The sequence below is a fragment of the Saccostrea cucullata genome, unplaced genomic scaffold (assembly GCF_032062105.1).
Source record: "Saccostrea cucullata isolate Sc308-1 unplaced genomic scaffold, CSIRO_AGI_Scuc_v1 ctg5343, whole genome shotgun sequence".
NCBI lineage: Eukaryota > Metazoa > Mollusca > Bivalvia > Ostreida > Ostreidae > Saccostrea > Saccostrea cuccullata.
In genome coordinates, this window is record NW_026923279.1 from 182,276 (window position 1) to 201,440 (window position 19,165).

Genomic DNA, 19,165 nt, shown 5'->3' on the forward strand with positions numbered 1-19,165 from the left:
ATTGGCATACCGATAGGGTTATTGGTCTTATTGGTTATCATCATCGCGGTCATAGTAGTGATGAAAAGGAGACGAAAAACGCTGCATTGTGAGTATTATTTTAATTAATGTTCTTTTAGATATGATCTTATTGTTAATGAATTCTAAAAAAAATAATAATAAAAATAAAACACTGCAACATCTGATCCCACTTAGCTTCATTTGTACTTGAAAATTCCAATAATTGGCAGTTTTTGTTAATTTTCTTCGCAGAAATTGCACATATTGAAGTAAAATTAGGTACACAGATAAAGGATGATGTTAACTCAAATTTCAGGAAGAAGATTTTATAAGTATACTATGTTAAATCAAGAATTGTTGTAAATGGATAAAATATCCAAGTTTTAACTCAATATCTAATTTAAAATGTATTTTTTTTTATTATTTGAAGAAAATATAGAGGAACAAAAGGCAATGTATAGTTTTACATACTAAATTTGGACTATTTTTTTTAATTTTTAATTTCTGTAAAAAAATTTCATTTTTTGCAATATAAATCACAATGTAAAAGCTACATATATTTTTTAGACATTATTTAATTTGCAAATATTATATCTTTAAAGCTTATAAATTATTTTAAATACCGGGGCAATTGAAAGCTATGAAATAAAGAAATTCAAAAATATGAACAAAAACAATTCCAGACAGCATATCTCAATAATTTAATCAATGACCCCATAAAATTTTAATATCATGAGAACTAGGGCAACAGAAGTAACCTGAGGCTATGAATAATTTAGAGCTCTTATCATTCTTATTTGTGTAATAAATTGATTAAAATTGAAAAAAATATAAATACGACATAGGAAATTCGGACTGTAATTATCATCAAGTTAATGGCCCAAACTCTAATCGTTTCTTTATATAAAGCAACACTATTACATTGCTATAATATCTCATTATTTAAAGAGTTTTGTCGCTTGTAATATTTTGTATGAGAACAAAAATTGGTCAAAATATGAAAAATTTACATATTTCGTAAAAAATTCTCATGGGTCACTAGCATGAAAAGTAAGTCATTGACCTACATGTAGTTATTTGAAATTGAAATTTAACACAAAAATCATAAGGTTTTTACAAACATAAGGCTCAAACACGTTTGAAATTTAAATTTTGTAAAGAGTTCTGTCATCACAGAGGGGAAAAAAATTAAAAAGATATCAATGATATTATACCTTCATATTTCATTGTAAAATTTAAGTTGATATTTTTTATCTGTTTTCAGAACGGGATTTAGATTCCTCCCTGTTCAGATTCCTTTCAGATTCATTTTTAGATTTAAATTTGATTCATATTCAGAATTAATTGTAAATCAAAATAATGTTATTATTTTTTTTAATAGGACATATTTTTTTTTAATTTCATTTTGTTCTTGCAATTAAATTTTCCAATGTGAACCATTTAAGGTGCATCAAACGAGACAAAAAGTAAGCAAGTTAAGTATAGTGTAATACAGATGCATCCAGTTACACAAAATTAAATACAATTAAATGGATGTAAATATTTTCTCTAGGTTTCTCCAGATTCGGGAGGAACAACGATCCATTCAATGATCATCGTCAATCAGAAAAACTAATTAAAAAAAAAGAACGTAAGTGTAGCGTCCCCATATTATTTTTTCTTCTTTGTGTACGTAATATTCCATTTATATTTTTGATTGAAAGAAAGCAAATTTCTTTGTCTTGATAAACACACTATTGATAATAAAAGCATGCATTTGGCTAACTTTTTTTTACAATTTTGATTCAAATATACATATTCAAACAATGAATTGTCGATTTTTCCGTCATGTCCCATTCATGCAAAGGAGCACAAGGTTGGGTCTGACCGTTTGACAGAGGATGCTCACTCCTCCACATCTCTGATGCTTTGGAGGTCCATGTTTGCTCTGCTCATATTTTGTATTGTTTAATGGACTTTTGAGCTTCAATACTGTTCGTCATCTTCATATATTTCTTTTTTTAGCTGAGTACATTGATATTGGTGTTCGCCAACTAGATTCTAAGAAAGTGATTTATGTTATTGGACAGCTTGGAAATTCTGTTTCCACTGCTGGGAAATCAATAACCAGTGCATATAAAAATGGTACTAAATGGAGTCCCAAATGCTTTAACTACTTAGACTTTTCGGACAAATTCTCCAAACTTTCCTTTGAAGAAGTTTTCAAACCTAAATCTGTGAATTTCATTGATGGATGGGGTGGACTATGGAATGAAAACCTATGCGAAAGGCAGGGAACTGTGGAAATTTTATCAGAAATTGTTAAACAAGTCGAAGCACATGATGATAGAAGATTTGTTATTGGGCTTCGAACAGAGATAAGAGAAAATTTAAAAGGAAATTTAGACAGTCTTGGGATTCCAATTAAAGAGAATGAAAGACAGGTGCTAGATTCTAGCTCTGGCTACAAAATACGAACCATCGAAAGGGAAATAAAATCCCTTAAGAAATCATGTTCAAATAAAAACTGCGACTGTAAACGCTTAACCTTTGATCGAGTTTCGGAAATAAATTCAGTACCAATCGGAACATATCTAGTTGTAAAGCTAATGAAACTAGATCACAAAATGATACCAGATTTTTTCAAAAAGGATGTAGGGCCACTGGAAGCAGTTCGAAATCATTTTGAAGAGCTGATGGAAGGTGAAAGAATCTGGAACTGGCTCCCATATTTAGTGTGTGTGGGCTATCATGACAAAACGGAAATTAGACAAGAAATAGCAAGTGCATTTGACATTCCAATGAGCACACTGTCAAATTGTAAAAATATTAATAATTACACAAAGACAGTGGATAAACAGAAACTTGCTCCAATGTGGTCACATAAAATCAATCTAGTGGAAAGTGGAGACAACAACAGAGAAGGAGAAGTGGTCGTTTTTTGGCATAACTTTCTTTATATATGCGCCTTTCATGCATGCTATAAAAAATATCCCCAACAGATAATTCGACATTGCAATCTTGATGCAATCCTTCAATTGGTTCGCCCTAAGAATCAGTGTGAAGCTCTCACCATTGAGGCAAGCAATGAAGAAGTAGACCTGTTTTGCGAAGAAAGATTAAGGAAATTTGGGAAGGACAGCCTCTTTTTGGAACATCCGTTATTTCAAGATTGGGCAAATCGGAAAGGAGAAATACACAAAACATCTTGAGCTTTCTGAGCTTAATTGGCAGAGAACTAATGCTTATGTGACTGCTGCGATTTGTAAGTAGATGATATCCTCCCGAAAAATATCGTTGTTGATTCCCTAAGAGCACATTTTATAATTATTTTAAAAGGGTTTTCGTCCAATCCATGTAGTCATCAAGTCATCAAGTCAAAATGAGAGAATGTCACAACAATGTGCACAAGGATGAGGAAATAACGTAATTATCATTTATAACAGAATGTTTTCCCTGAAATAAAGGAGCTCACGTCAAAGTTATATCAAGATGTGCATAAAATAAAATTTTCAATGATGACGGTTTGGCAACAATAAATCATATATGCTCAAATATCATTTAGTCTCATGTGTATCATTTTTTGTTTAATCTACCTTGTGTAATTTTTTCAGCGACCTATCTTGAGACGTAGGAATCCCATAAATATGATCTTTTTTTCTCAAAGTATTAAATACTAACAGTAACTACGCAGGTTATGATGACATTTACTTATTTGGAGCCTATTAAATTTCAATGTTTTGTTACCATTAGGCCTAAGAATTTATTTACTGTTTATTCATATCACAACTCCTTTAGCAGAAGTCACCCAGATGACTTCATTAATCAACCGCCAGATAAAATGTAATTATGGATGTAATACATGAATGAATCTTTCCGTCTATCATTCATGAAAATCATGACCCTTGGGGGAAGGTGGGGCCACAAAAGCTGATCAAAACTTTACATATAAATGCGTTAAAAAAATCTTTGAAAAATCTTCTTCTCAAGATCAGAAAAGCCATGCATGAATGGTGATATTGATTATGGAAATATCCTCAGTTAGAGTTAAGTTTAAGTTTGTTCATATCATGACCCCAGGGGGTAGGGTAGGGTCATACTGGAAAATTAAAGATTTACATAGAAATACATAGGAACAATCTTTTAAAATCTTTTCAAGAACACTGGCAATGCAATGGCACGATTAGTAATATATATATGGAAGCATCAGGTAGTATATAGTTTCAAGATTGTAAAAATCAGAATTCTTGGGGGTAGGGTGGGAACACAATGTGGGATCCAGTTTTACATAGGAAAATATACTAAGATATTCTAATTCGATGGTGTGGCCACAATGAGAATCAAAGTTTTGCATAAGAATATATAGGAAAAAATCTTCTCCAGAAAATAAAAGTTTTGTTTAGTCAAATTGTCATTTAATCATCTTTAAGCAGTGAAGACTTAAATTTATTCAAATAATGTCCTGGGGTGGGAGGGGTAGTGTGTGGTCACAATTAGAGATCAAGTAATACCGGGTATGTTAGAACAACCTTTAAAAATATTCTTTTATGGTATGGCAAAATGTACGCTTTATAAATATAGTGATATTCTCAAGTAATAAAAAATTCAAATCCCCCTCCCCCAACAAGTCATTTTTCAATACTGAGCTTTTTTTTAACTAACCCATGTGCTCAAGTAAGCGATGTGGTCCATGGGCCTCTTGTTTATCAGAAATGTTAACAGATTTGGTTAACTTCAAGAACGTTCGATTGTGCAAACTACAAAATTAATACGATTACAAAATTAGGTATATATCATCCCTTTGAACAAGATCGTTATCGTTCGTTTCAAGAAACGTGTCAAAAAAAAATTACATCACATTTTGTACTGACAGCTGAATTTGAAATGAATTGTTAAAAATCATCCAACGAAAGGTTAAGTTAGCGATTTTTCTATCACACTGGGCGTAAAAATTGTTTCTTCGAAACTATTTATAAATATCTGTATATGAAACTATATTTTATTTTATAACATGATATATTATTGATCAATTTTGTAATTTGTTGGAAATACTTAAGTTATTGTAAAAAATAATATCCATGTACTTGTTCGACTGATAGTCGTGATTACGGCATCTGCTTATATTTGTAACCACCAATATTTAAATTATCAAATGTGACACCATTCAAAATGTTACAAGAAGGCACTTCCATCCAGATTGAAAATATACCACACAATTCAAGTGTACATTATTTACGTATTTATTTACTATTAATATTATATTTCCACTTGAAAAAAAAATGTTTGAAAATCTTCAAGTTCAAAATAGAAAAATTATTTCATACCTACAAGGATTCAGAATCTTTGACGCATTGTAAAGATGTCTTTAATATAAAACGGGCTCATTATTAGCTACAACTCCTCTTTATCTTTCCTGAAATGTGATGTAAAAAATAGAATTTCAGAATGATTATCTAAAAAAGCTTTACTTTTAAGGTGCATACTTGTACCAGTTTTTTTTTCTTTCAAAGTCTTATTTTTATGAAGTGATATTTTTTAAGCCTACTTCAATATAAATTTTCCCCATATATTTTCAAAAGATTATATATTAATTAATCATTGAATTTCATAATAACAATTTGCAATATATCATTTTTTACGTTTAAATGTACATGTATGCGATGCTATGTTGTGTGAGTTTGTTTCAGGTTCAGAATATGTTAGCATTGTCAAAGATTATTCAAACGTATCTCGATCTATTTTGCAAGTTTTTTTCAGCTTAAAAAACATGTGTCATCATATTTGTTGTTTGCGAAATAAATTTCTGAAAATGTTTGTGCTCTATGTTTATATTTGTAAAAAAAAGTTTCAAATAAGTTTTCTTGGGAAATACCTCAGCAAATAAAATTAAGAATGAAAACTCCGATGGACATAAAGACTTTCAAACTTTAAAAGCACATTGTCTGAAAGTTTGAAATTCTCCTTGTTAGAATCAGTCTCTTGTGATAATAATTAATGGCATGCTAAAACTTGTATCAATTGATTGATTGTATATTATTTAACGTTCGTCTCGAGAATTTTTCACTCATATGGAGACGCCATCACATGCCGGTGGAGAGCTGCAAAACACTAATGCGACACGGGACGTCGGTTTATGCGGTCTCGTTCGAAGGACCGATCTCCACGTCCCACAATTAATTCGCGACTCGAGAGCAGACGTTCTTTTCAATGCGCCACACAGGCGACCTTAAAACTTGTACAAATAGATCGAATTCTATTTTTCTTTTTATCAAACAATAATTACATCCATTTAGAATTTTTCAAAGGTCCATGTATGTTGAAATACAAATATATATATATACTTTGTAAAGCCACCTTGAAATCTTATATATATATATATATATATATATATATATATATATATATATATATATATATATATATATATATATATATATATATATATATATAAAGATTTCAAGGTGGCTTTACAAAGTTTTTAGGTGGTTTTACTACATTGTAACTATAAACAACTAAGGCTTTAAAGAAAAGTTTCACGCATTTTCATTTCAAAAATTGTACATTGCCTTCTATAGGAATGTTACTTTGTATTCTTTTTCAGAAAATTATATAAAGTATTCTAGAGTATTGTTTTCAACTAGAATTTTTAGACTATCCCTTTAGGGAGATACGAGGGTTGTTCGATATTTATTGTGGCTTATTAAATTGCCATGTCGCAAGGGCATACACTTTATAAATTTTAGCGATTTCTTGAATATAAATAAAGGATGGTTTCCTTAATTTGAAAATTGTTGCTGCTTTCTTGAAATGGAGAGCGTCACTTAATACGGACATAAAATACTTGGTAAAGGTCATACTTATTTCGACATGGGCATATTAACTTGAAATTTTAACTAATAAAATGCGAATTCTATATAAAACAGCAGCACTTTCCAGAAAGTACAAAGTATGCAGAAACAAATGGTAACTTAAATTTTAAATATCAAATAGGGTATGCCCTTGCGATATTGAAATTTGTTTATGACCTCCACCATGCATTTATCACGTGACTGTCCATTGATGGGACCAAACTTATTATAGTACAAAGTAAGGTATACTACGTTATTTCAGTAAGTACTTAAGTTATGTATTAATAAAACGACCTTATAAGAATAAATTCAGTTTTATAAAGTCCCCGTTTTTTCACGTCTATATTTTCTTCATTTCTTTATAGTAGGCCTTAACAGTGCTGCGTGTACGATATCTCAAAAGCATTCGATTGAAATAGTCAAATGGACATTACATCCCTTCAAAGTATTCTCCGTGATTTGAAATACACAATTTTAATCTCTGAATCCATTTCTGAAATGCGTCACGGTACGCTGGTTTAGGTATACCTCTGAGGCACTGACTAACGGCTGAGCCAAGGGTCTGTTGGGACTTGTATCGACGACCAGATAAGAACTTTTTAAGTTTTGGAAAAAGGAAAAAGTCGAATGGTGCTAGATCGGGAGAGTATGTTGGGTGTGGCAAGACGGTAACCTTCTCCGCCTTAAAAAATTGCTTCACAAGCTCAGATGTATGTGATGGAGCATTATCATGAAGAAGGCGAACATGCCTAAATCCCGACACAGGACGTCGTTTTTGATAATATTTCTTGAGCTTTTTCAGTACAACATCTCGGTAATACCGACCTGTAACACTTTTGCCCTTCGGCACCGGAATTTGTACGGCTAAACCATCTCAAGAGAAGAATATGCAATAAAGGACCTTCTTTGTGCTCATTGTCCTTTTGGCAACTACAGGCCTTCTACCATGTTTGGTTAGCCATAATTTGTTTCCAACTTTTCTTTCTGGTTCGAAATAGTGAACCCATGTTTCGTCACCAGTAACTATGTTTTCAAATTGTCTTTGATTGAAGTTTGGAAACATTTTTAGCAGTCGCTTAGCGGTTTGTATTCGAACCTTTTTTTGGTCATCTGTCAATATATGGGGTATCCATCTAGCAGAAATCTTTCGTACTTTCAAAATACGCTTCAAAATGAAATGCACCCGCGACAGCGATATGCCAACAACTTTGGCAATATCACGACTTGTGTACCTGCCATCACTTTCAATTACTTCCTTGACTTTTGAGTCATTTGTCTTGCCTGATACAGTCATAGGTCCACCCGATTTTGCTGCATCTTTGACGGACTCTGTGCCAGTTACGAACTGTCTCATAAGATACCTTATCAGACCCATAAACTTCCCCCAATTCAGTAAAAATATGCTTTACCGAATTACCGAGTTTTGTGCAAACTTTTATATAAGCTCTAATTTCTTCAATATTCTCAAACTGTTTCCCTTGACCATTTTTACAACAGTGGTCAACGACTGTCTCTATTCACACCTACTAATGTTATTGTGATTTAAATTCAAGACACGTGGTTAAGGTTGATCTATTCAAAGGTTATAGGGTAGAACCGGTTTTATAAATAAAATTGGCAGTAAACAGGATATTGCTATAGCCTGTTTCTTTTGAAAACATGTCCTGTAATAAAGTTTTCCAGACCTTTCTGAAAGACTTTCATGATTTTCAACAGAAAGGGGGTGACTAAAGGAGGGGGTGTTAAAATAACAATATGTCATACTTTTCGGCGAAAATAAGAGCTCAATAGTGACCGATTCGCTGGTAAAAAATGTGTTTTATCATCTACACTGATAAACCTTTGTTTGCCTTATATGGATAGTGTTATAAATGCGCACAGAGGATCTTACCACGAGCAACTGACCAATCGTTGGAATGAATAGCAACGTTTACGCCAAATACATGATTACATTTTACTTCGAACACGAGGTTGAGGTCAATCTATGATCATGTCTATGGAATACAAAGTAATAAAAAGATAAGAAACTATTAAAGATGTTACGGGCGTTTTTAATTTATTGTTTACTGGAAAAAATGTTTAATAAGATGTAGTTTGTGTCTAGACGAAACTTTGTTTACGTTCGTGATCACGTGTTTGGCCAGGGAATCCACCTGGCAATTGTATTCACCGATAGTACAACAAAGGAAATAATACAGACGCAAATCGCTTTTGCAGTATGACTTTCAGAGACCTAGACTTCCACCGTTTATTGAACAAATGAATTGTTTGTCATTATGAGCATGAACATAATATTTTTAAAATGCTTTTTTATTTACAAAAGATTTTCCTTTTTTTCAAGCGTAAAATTCCTGTAGTATTCGTAGTAACCCATAATGCAATACTCATTCAGCTGATTGGTCAGTTAAAGTAATGCGGGTGCCTCATTTGCTAATCTGACGCCAAAAAATATAGTCCCGGTTCCCATGCAAAAATATTTTTCAAAAAAGAAATTTTAATTCATGACTGCAGAAAATTGTATTATAGAGAATATTTATTAAATTTGAATGAATGTAAGAGAGATCGATTGATTGAAGTACATTTCTACAGACATTGTCAGCTGATTCTAGGGTGGTTAAAACTGAAACGCAACATAACTCTTCTGTTTACCATGTCTCCACGTGCTAGTCACTTCCTAGCCACATTTCCGTGAATAATTTACTCTATCTCGCTGAAGTCTCGCTAACTCTCGCCAGAGCCACCGCCAGAGCTACTCTGAACTCATCGGGTCTTATAATTTGCAGAACACCGATAAATAAAAGGTTCCGAACACATTAGTAGGGGTGTTTTGAAATGACGATTATTTTATAACCATGTGTAGTTGAAGGCTCGTGTTTATACTGTTGGCAAGGTATTGAATAGAGTTATCCAGGCGTATAAGTAATGGATATATGCTGAATACTGTTCTATATGTAAAATTATCAGACTGTTTGAGTCCCGTTAGGGCCGAAAACAGTCTGATAATTTTACATATAGAATTGTAGGAGGCATTTATCTTACTTAAAACATTGCCATTTAAATGTTCAAAAGTTACCTGGAGGAGTCCGATAACAACACAATTGGAGTTCAGGCATTGTTTTCTTGTGTAATAAGTAGATAAAAGAAAGGAGACAGTAAAAGCAGTGAGCAAACTCTGGCTTCCTGTCATTCATTCATTGGCAGTCGTTTAGCTAAGCAGGACAGTAGTCCAGTGGTCAAGGATTTTTTTTTTTATTTTGTGCAGAAATAGACATTGATAGTAATAAATTTTGGTGATATTATTACCATCACCATGGAAAGTAAAAAAGAAATACTTTAAATGCGGATTTTTATCCTGATGTTTTAGTTTATATAATGGAAATTCTAAGCTTATAATGTGTGGCCATTGGGGAGAGAATCTTATAAAATTAGGAGATTTGCAGACTTTTTTTAGAAATGGATTTAAATTCTCTTATTCAAAGTGCTGTATGAAAAACATTAATATGGAGGAAAGTTAACAAAAATTTCAAGGATTTGCTATTTCGAGGCAAGTTTATTTTCTTGCGATTGCTTTCCCTGAATTTATTTCCTAAAATTTTAATGTTTCTTGACATGTTCAATATTTATTTCATTCTTCTTTTTGCTTTTTAAATACCGTCCGATTTTGTTATCACTTCCCTCTGATAATATATTATCGGACTGGTAATTATTATTATCGGACGGCTACAGGTAAAATTTTAGACAGCAAGAACAAAGGCATGACGTCACAGCAATATTTTAAGTAATGGACGAAATCGTGCAAGGCGTTATCGCGCTGTGGTACAATACACAATACATATCGAAAAACCCTCGTATTTCTTCATTGTTTAGCTCTTTTGCAATATTATTATTAGCTTTTTTTGAAAATGTTTACTCTGTAATTATCTTTTAACGGGAATAAAAATCTAGAGCAATATAATATCAAAGTTAAGAACTTTCCAAGGAAATGATAGTGTTTTCTAGCGGAATTAATATTGAAATCTGTTCTGGAGTTTAGTTTATGTTTCCGATTTTTTTTATTTTGAAAACTTTTTAGTACGTAATTATTCGAAGAGATTTTGAGGTGTTTATCATCATAATTGGGTCTGAAATCACTAATCAAATGTTTGGGGGAAATTCAAATCCAAAACTTTCAAGGGATAGTTTATTTGAAAATTTAAAAAAAATCAATAATTAACATTAAAAAAACAAAATCAAATACGAGGGTCATTCAAAAAATACTTCATGTTCCTCATCGTCATATTATTATTACAAGACTATAGATCAACATATTTTCGTACATGTAAATAAAAACATTTAATTTGTCGATGTGTGAAGTTTCATTCCATTTGATTAAATTGAACTCATGCTAACCAACTTTTAAAGCAACACGTTTTGTTACCATGGAGCACGGTTAACCACCACTGTAACGTCAAAACAACGTTTAGAAAGTTTCTCAAAATTAGTCTGCTTTTAAATTTCATACACAGTTTTAATTGTAGCATCTTCTCTATTAATAAAAACATATCCATATAACTTAACACATAGTTTGCTAACAATTGTGCAAGTAGCTTGAACTAGATTGTCATTGTTTTCAAATTTCTTAGGCCTACCGCGGAACTGTATTATTTCCGCAGCAATGAAGCGCACATCACGTTTAATGACGTTCCTCACTCTTTTGACAAGATTTTCAACTAAAACCTGTTTCTTTGCAGAGCATAAATCGTCCGATATAAACTCGCTACTACTCAAAAATTGTATTTTCCATTTTATACAAATACACGGCTTATTTTTCATCTATTTCTTGGTTTATACAGATTTTTTTAGGTGTGTTAAAGATGTTTCCCGAATGGAAAACAAAATTTGATTGCTACTCGTTGCTCCGTTACGTCCTCCAACGTCATTTTTTTTTTGTAAGTCAAGTCCATATGTATTTAGAGACTGATAACTTTTACACGGAACGATATATTACACTACCTGATACAGCATCTGAAGTAATACAGCAATACTGAATTTAAACATGTAAATTTTATTTTGTTTCAGCTCCATTTATTCGAGTTATGGCTATAGATACTATAACGTGAAAATTAGAAAATTACTTAATTTTGACGTTGTTCCGTGACCCCATTTTTGCTATTCTAAATCCTTGATAATTTGTATAGATATGAAGATATATTCCGATATCTTAACTCAAATTATTTGAATTAGTTGTTAAGATATGTATACCAAATTTGGATTTAATATGACGTTAAATAACAAATTTACAAAAGTCTACGAACTTTTTGAATGACCCTCGTATAATTTATAACAATTTCCGAATTTGCCGGGAATTAAGTATAACAAGTGTTGACAAAAGCTGTTTATGGAAGGGTTGCAGAGCGATAACACTCGGTATAGATTGATTTATCAAACTACATATTTATACGATGAAGAGCGTTAGCTGAAATTTATTAACAACCCACTTTATTGGGATATTTATTTATTCTCTTATGAAAAAAAAGTTTAAATAATATATACTCATTATTGATTGAAAGGCAAAAACTGAAACGGGAATTAACTTAAGAGTAGAACATGCACATGTATAGAATACTACGATAAAATTCTAGACACGCCTCTGCACTTTGATAATGTTAGAAACACAGTATGACTTCCTTAATCGCGAGAGAGGACTTTTTAAATGTTAGAAAACCCGCTGACTATTTTTAAACTCTTGTGTATTTAAATCAATGACGCATACATGTATGAGTAAAATGTTTATTTCTGGATTCCTCATTTAGTAAAGATTGAAACGAAAATGAAAGTTGACATCAGGTAAGAAAATACCTCTTTTCGTCCATGTTTTAGGGGATTTATAGACGATTTAATAGGTATTTAGTATTGTTTTAAATGATGTTTTCTTATACGTTGGTAAAATTGTTCAACTTTTTTCTGAGTAACATATAAATTACATATCTAAAAATATTTACCAGGCTATGCTTGGGGTAGGTTTAATTTGGGTGTAATTTGACACAATAATGGAATAATTGGACTTCTATTTTTCGTTAACTTTTCTTGTATAAAATGTACACAAATTTCAACATCTTCATATCTTCAGAACGGCAGTTGAACGGGGATAGTAACTCTTTTAAAAATGATTTTATGAATCCCCAAGTTTCCATTTATATCCCATGTTGCATCTACCGTTTCGTTACATGTACATGTATATCTACTGAAAGAATTCAAATTCATCTAGATTTGTATACCTTAGACCACTTGATTTCAGTTGTGATGTACTATGAAAATAAAGTTAAAGAGATTCGAGTCGAGTGAGACTTAATATTCATAATTTATACTGGTAGAACTTTACATCAGTTCACAGCAGATGAGAAAGCATTGTAATAATAAGGTAATAACATTTTATTGATTAGAGGAACCATTAATTTTGCAGTTGAAAAGCTGCTCAAAAGAATATTGAATTCCTAGAAAGAAAATGGATAGTTTCAAGATTCTTCTAGTAATGATTTTTCAGACTGTTGGTAAGTTCATTTTTATTAACATTTTCACTAGCTATTTGCAAGACTTTTGTTTCGTTTGGCATGACAAACAAATAAAATATTTTTTTTAAAATATGATATGAATTCTTCAATTTCCATTTTTAGCTCACCTGAGCCGAAGGTTCAAGTGAGCTTTTCTGATCAAAATTTGTCCGTTGTCTGTCGTTGTCGTAGTCGTTGTCGTTGTCGTCGTCGTTGTCGTAAACTTTTCACATTTTCATCTTCTTCTCAAGAACCACTGGGCCAATTTCAACCAAGTATTCTTGGGTAAAGGGGATTTAAGTTTGTTCAGATGAAGGGCCACGCCCTTTTCAAAGGGGGGATAATTATGAATTAGAGAAAAATTAATGGCATTTTTAAAAAATCTTCTCAAGAACCACTGGGCCAGGAATCATCCTGAGGTAGTGTCGATTCAAGTTTGTTCAAATTATGACCCCTGGGGCTAGGGTGGGGCCACAATGGTCGACCCAAGTTTTACATAGGAATATATATAGGAAAAATCTTTAACAATCTTCTCCTCAAGAACCACTGGACCAGGAAAGATGAAACTCATGTGGAATCATCCACAGGTAGTGTCGATTCAAGTTTGTTCAAATCATGACCCCCGGGGGTAGGGTGAAGCCAAAATGGCCGAACCAAGTTTTACATATGAATATATAGGAAAAATCTTCAAAAATCTTCTTATCAAGAACCACTGTGCCAGAAAAGATAAAACTCATGTAAAATAATCCTCAGGTAGTGTAGACTCAAATTTGTTCAAATCATAACCCCCGGGGCTAGGGTGGGGCCAAAATGGCCGATCAAAGTTTTACATAGGAATATATAAAAACAAGTATATACTGACAAAACGTCAGAGATACTCAAGCTGTAGAAAGTCAGCTAGGAAGTATCATTAATTAATATCCTAAAATGGTATATAATGAGGGCTGTTGAGTTCAGTCTTCTGTTGAATAAAATACATGTTTCATATAGTGAATTTAATCAAAATAAATATGATTAATAGTATTACTTTTTAAGATGAATTTACGTTACACACTTTCAGGAATATTTTATAAAGGATAGTTGCCGTTTCTTAATTTAATGAAATATTTGTTTATGTAGACATTTAATATACTTCAAACTATATACATTTTTTTGGATTCTTTGCTTAATAACGTACATCACAACCATAGGCGTCGTAACCGGTGGGGGGGGGGGGCTTTTTTTTGCAAAGATAGACATCATAGGCATTGAAAATTGGGGTCTACGTGTTTTTGTTGGTTTACCCCTCCCCCCCACTTCCCCCACTTTCAGTTTGCTTCCGAAGCCTATGACAACATTTAATTTACATCAATCCAAATAGCTTGTTACAAGCCTGTAGAAAAGTTTTTTCAAGGGGGGAGGGGGGGGGGGCTGCAGGCTGCAAATAATCCACGTGACTACGGATTCATCCAGCTGTGCGGCATGTCCAATACGAAGCCATTAAACAGGTTCCATTACGAAACTAACGATAATACTATTTTTTACAAAAACAAACGTAATTTATCATTAATTTCTTTTGTGCTGTTATCTTATTGTCATTCAAAGTACACATCATTTGCAGGCAAGCGAGTTACAATATCAGTGGGGGGGGGGGGGCACAGCCATCAATTTTCTGGCCATGCATTGTAGAATTTGTTCAAGATGGGGTAAACTGCGTCACCTTTCTGAGTTACCAGTGGACTCGTCCAAGGATGCTTTGTCGGCGACCGAAACGTCGGCAACTGAAAGTTACATGAGATTCCTACGCAAAAGAAAGCGCGAAATCTCTGTATCTAGATACTGTTGCGACTGCGGGGCTTCACTCATTGTTCATTCGCAATAGTAAAGAATCCGACATTAAACACTTAATATCTATGAATATACAGACGTTTTCAAGATAAGCTTCATTTTTGTTTCTAGAAATATTTTTATCTACCAAAATAATACATTTTTGTGTTTTAAAACTGAGTAAATCGATGACCTAGCATCGTTTTAGATAACTCAAGCCCCTCTAGGGCTTGAGTAAAAATCTTACAAAATCTTCTTCTCAAGAAACACTGGGCCAGGAAAGATGAAACTCATGTGGAATCATCCTCAGGTAGTGTAGATTCAATTTTTTTCAAATCATGACCCCCGGGACTAGGGTGGGGCCAAAATGGCCAACCCAAGTTTTACATAGGGATATAAAGGGACACCTTTTAAAATCTTCTGATTAGTGATATTTATATGGAATCATCCTCTGGTAGTGTAGATTCTAGTTTGTTCAAATCATGAAGCCCTGGGGGGGGGGGTGTGTTAAAATTCAAGCCCCCCCCCCCACCTCAGTAAACCTTCAGTTCTGATCTGATATGTGCTTTTTCCTTGCCGATGTGCTCAGGTGAGCGCTGTGGCCCCTGGGCCTCTTGTTTGATTTATTCATTTAAACATAAATTTGTAACTTGAGGAAGATATTAAGCAAGAAAGTCCATTTGCAATTTTTATTCATCATCGTATCTAAATTCTTTTGCTCTGACAATTCCTTCCTTTTTATAAAAATGGGTATTTTAGTGTATATTTATGCAGGTGTTTTGTCAACATTAAATTGTCCTTTGAATGAAACTGAATGGAAGGTCAAGTCCAAAGCAAAGGTATGTCAAGGCTCCGATGTCTATCACTGTCTAGTCGTGGAGGACGGAAAAGCAAGGACAGAGAAATGCAAAGAAAAAACGTTAATAATGAATGGTAAAGAACGCTATCGTCTTATTTTTACTGTGACTATTTTGATCCATAAATTTAATAATTTAATCCTCTACATACGTTATATACACTGTACATGTAACGGAAAGGCTAAAGAAATAGTTTGTTTCTTTGCATTAACATTTTTTTCTAAATGAAATTGAGAAGCAACCACAGTCGTTTAGAATGATGCAATTTTTTTTTATCAATAAAACATATTGTCACCCCTTTCACAAAATGAGTATCGATTCTAGGTTATGGTGTTTAAAGAGGTCACAGGAAATCAGAAAAGTCACAAATCGTGTCAATTTCAGAATTTTCTAACTTTCATGCAAATTTTCATCGGTTTTATAGCACCTTTTCTTTGAAAAAACATAGCGCAGTTGTGTAAGTTTGTCTTTATACCAAATTCATACATTTCATGCACTAGCATCAAATGCATCTTGTCCCACTTCCACACCCTCTTGTGACCTCGATCTGATCCTTGATTCATCAGTGCTGGTTTTAAAACAGGCACCATTTAATTCTTAATACAATCTGTCCCAGTTTTAGATGTGTTTTGGTCTTTATATCAAACAGGGGGCCAGATTCTGCTAATACCATACCTTGTCCTTCAGACCTATCCTTGTCACTTATTGCCCATAAGCAGTTAGGGATCTTTTTATGCCAACACCTACTTCGACGCAGAATCTCGATTTATACGATCTCATATGAATGTTGGTCTTAATGTCCCGCGGTTGGATTCAAACCCGCATAATAAGAATCAACTCCTTACTTCGCCAATCTAGAGCAATCGCTCTTACCACTGTGCCACTCTGGTGATTTAAAAAAGACGTTAAAAGTGTTTAATGTAAATCCCAATGAGTTTCAAATTCCTAAAAACGGACTTGCAATTATGATTATTCTATCCTAAATAGTGTTAATGAATTTATTTAAAAAATAGACGGTCGCCTGAGGCTAAAACAGGTCTAAATTTACTCATTCTTTTTTTTTTTATTCAATCCTAACGAATTTTGCTTTTGAAATCATGAGAAGCACATAAGTTATTATCTCGATGATTTTCTGTTTCGAACAGAAAGGGTTAATTGGTTACAAACTGACAGGTATTTAAAAGACCCAATCCTTTGTAGATAAATGAAAGATATATATCTATATGGCAATTCGTGAAAATAGGAAATTTGAATATTTTCAGACATCTCAATAAATATAAGCAGCAAACGATATTCGCTGTTTGTTGTTCATTTATTAAGTAATTGTAAAATGCCTTCAAACATTGTCCAGGGTTTTGATTTTCTGTTTCTTACCTCCCTTGTATTTAAAGTAAATGAATTTCCTGAATATTTTAATTTGAAAAAAATATTTTCAAAAAAAAATGGCTGACAAAATGAAATATAACATTTGATTATGAATTTATTTTGATAGGGTACTGCCCAATCTTTACGTATGATGATTATATTCACTGGAAGATTTGTAATAAAACTGGCTGTCCCAACAAGCATTTCCCAAGTGACGAGGTGTACAAATGTGAGAATACATTGAAGATGTGTCTTTGTCTAATTTTGTATGATCATAAATATTCATTGATATGAAAATATGTTATAAAGAAATGAATTATGCTTTTTACGATATTTGTAACGGGCTTTATTTTTCATTTAGCAAAAAAATATTGAGTAATTATATATAGTGAAAGGTGTTCTTGCAAATTTACAGTTCCGGTTTGTTTTAACATTGAAAGTGAAGGAAAGGATTTTCTTGGGAGGTTAGAATCAAGGTACGTGTAATATTCATTGTCAAGTTAGGGAGCTGTCAAAATAAGTAGTATTCAAAGCAAAGGGACTACTGTATTAAAACGTGGACTGGATCATGCAGAGATGTTTTCAAGTCAGGACTTTTGTGGATAATGAGCATGAGACATCAACTTTTTATCATCGAAAAAAAGAAATTACTCAAAGAAAGAAATAATATTTATAAATATAATCCAAGAAACTTACTGCAAGTCTATCTAAATGGTAGATAATGCAGACTTGTGATTTAATATACTTATATCTATATGCATATATTTTAAATCAAAATGCGTTGTATATTTAAGGATACATAAAAATAACAATACATCCATTAAATACAAAATTTTTATGTTGCTTAGATATACAAGTTTTGATTTCCAAGTAACTCAGTACATTTTTGACATGATGAAAAAATCATATAAAATTCTCCAACTTTACATGGAAAATACATGTACCTGCAGAATATCATTGATGCTATGAAAGTTATATTTTACATAATATTATGACTTTACAAAGAACTGTTTACAATTTTTTTTCACTTTCAATTTCTCTACGTTTTAAGTCATTTAAATGACATTTTTATATAAATAGGCAGGACAATACTCTTCCCTTAAAAATTGGCATACCAGTCGGAATCATTGCAGCTTTGGTAGTAGCAGCCATCATAGTTATTGTAGTCATGAAGAAGAGGAGATATACCCCGACGTGTGAGTATTTTATATCATAAAACTACTTCCAAATTGTATCGGAATAAATTAGATCAAAATACAACTACAACTGTAGCCCTAGTATCAAAATCAACATTTTACATTGTATGCTCGCTAAAGATTTGCTTGAATTCAATTCAATGAATTTAAGGAAATAAACCATAAACATGCATTGCTATTCTTGATGAGCTCTTTGCATTTAATTCATGAAAATGTCAATTTACGGTTACAATCATTTCTTTTATTTTATAATTACCACAATCTTCTTTTTTTCATTTTTTAAAATAAAGAATACACTTTAAGATATTTTTTTCAGTTTATATTTTTAGAATTAATTGACATTACTCTTCGAAACAAATTGTTTTAAAAGTAACTTTTGAATTAATTTAGTTGATGATTGATTTCACAAAAAATATCTTAAGGTTATACGTGTTTTGAAAAATATGAAAAAAATGATTACATTTAATTGTAAACCGAAAATAAAAGAGAAAATTTGAGGGTTATGTTAATTCCTGTTTTTCTAATTTTATAAACAGGGTTATATTTTATAATAAAAAGAGAGTTTATCTATATTAAATTTAATT

At 32.3% G+C, this 19,165-nt stretch overlaps 1 protein-coding gene across 1 annotated transcript; it reads left to right on the top strand.

Moving 5' to 3' along the window:
• Window positions 1-12,661: 12,661 nt before the first annotated feature.
• LOC134263655 (uncharacterized) lies at window positions 12,662-18,601 on the top strand. Its single transcript, XM_062746029.1, has 7 exons — window positions 12,662-12,709; window positions 13,105-13,147; window positions 13,270-13,357; window positions 15,938-16,096; window positions 17,513-17,614; window positions 17,801-17,861; window positions 18,466-18,601. The coding sequence occupies exons 3-7, from the start codon at window positions 13,312-13,314 to the stop codon at window positions 18,599-18,601; spliced, it is 504 nt and encodes a 167-aa protein (XP_062602013.1). The 5' UTR covers window positions 12,662-12,709; window positions 13,105-13,147; window positions 13,270-13,311.
• Window positions 18,602-19,165: the final 564 nt, after the last annotated feature.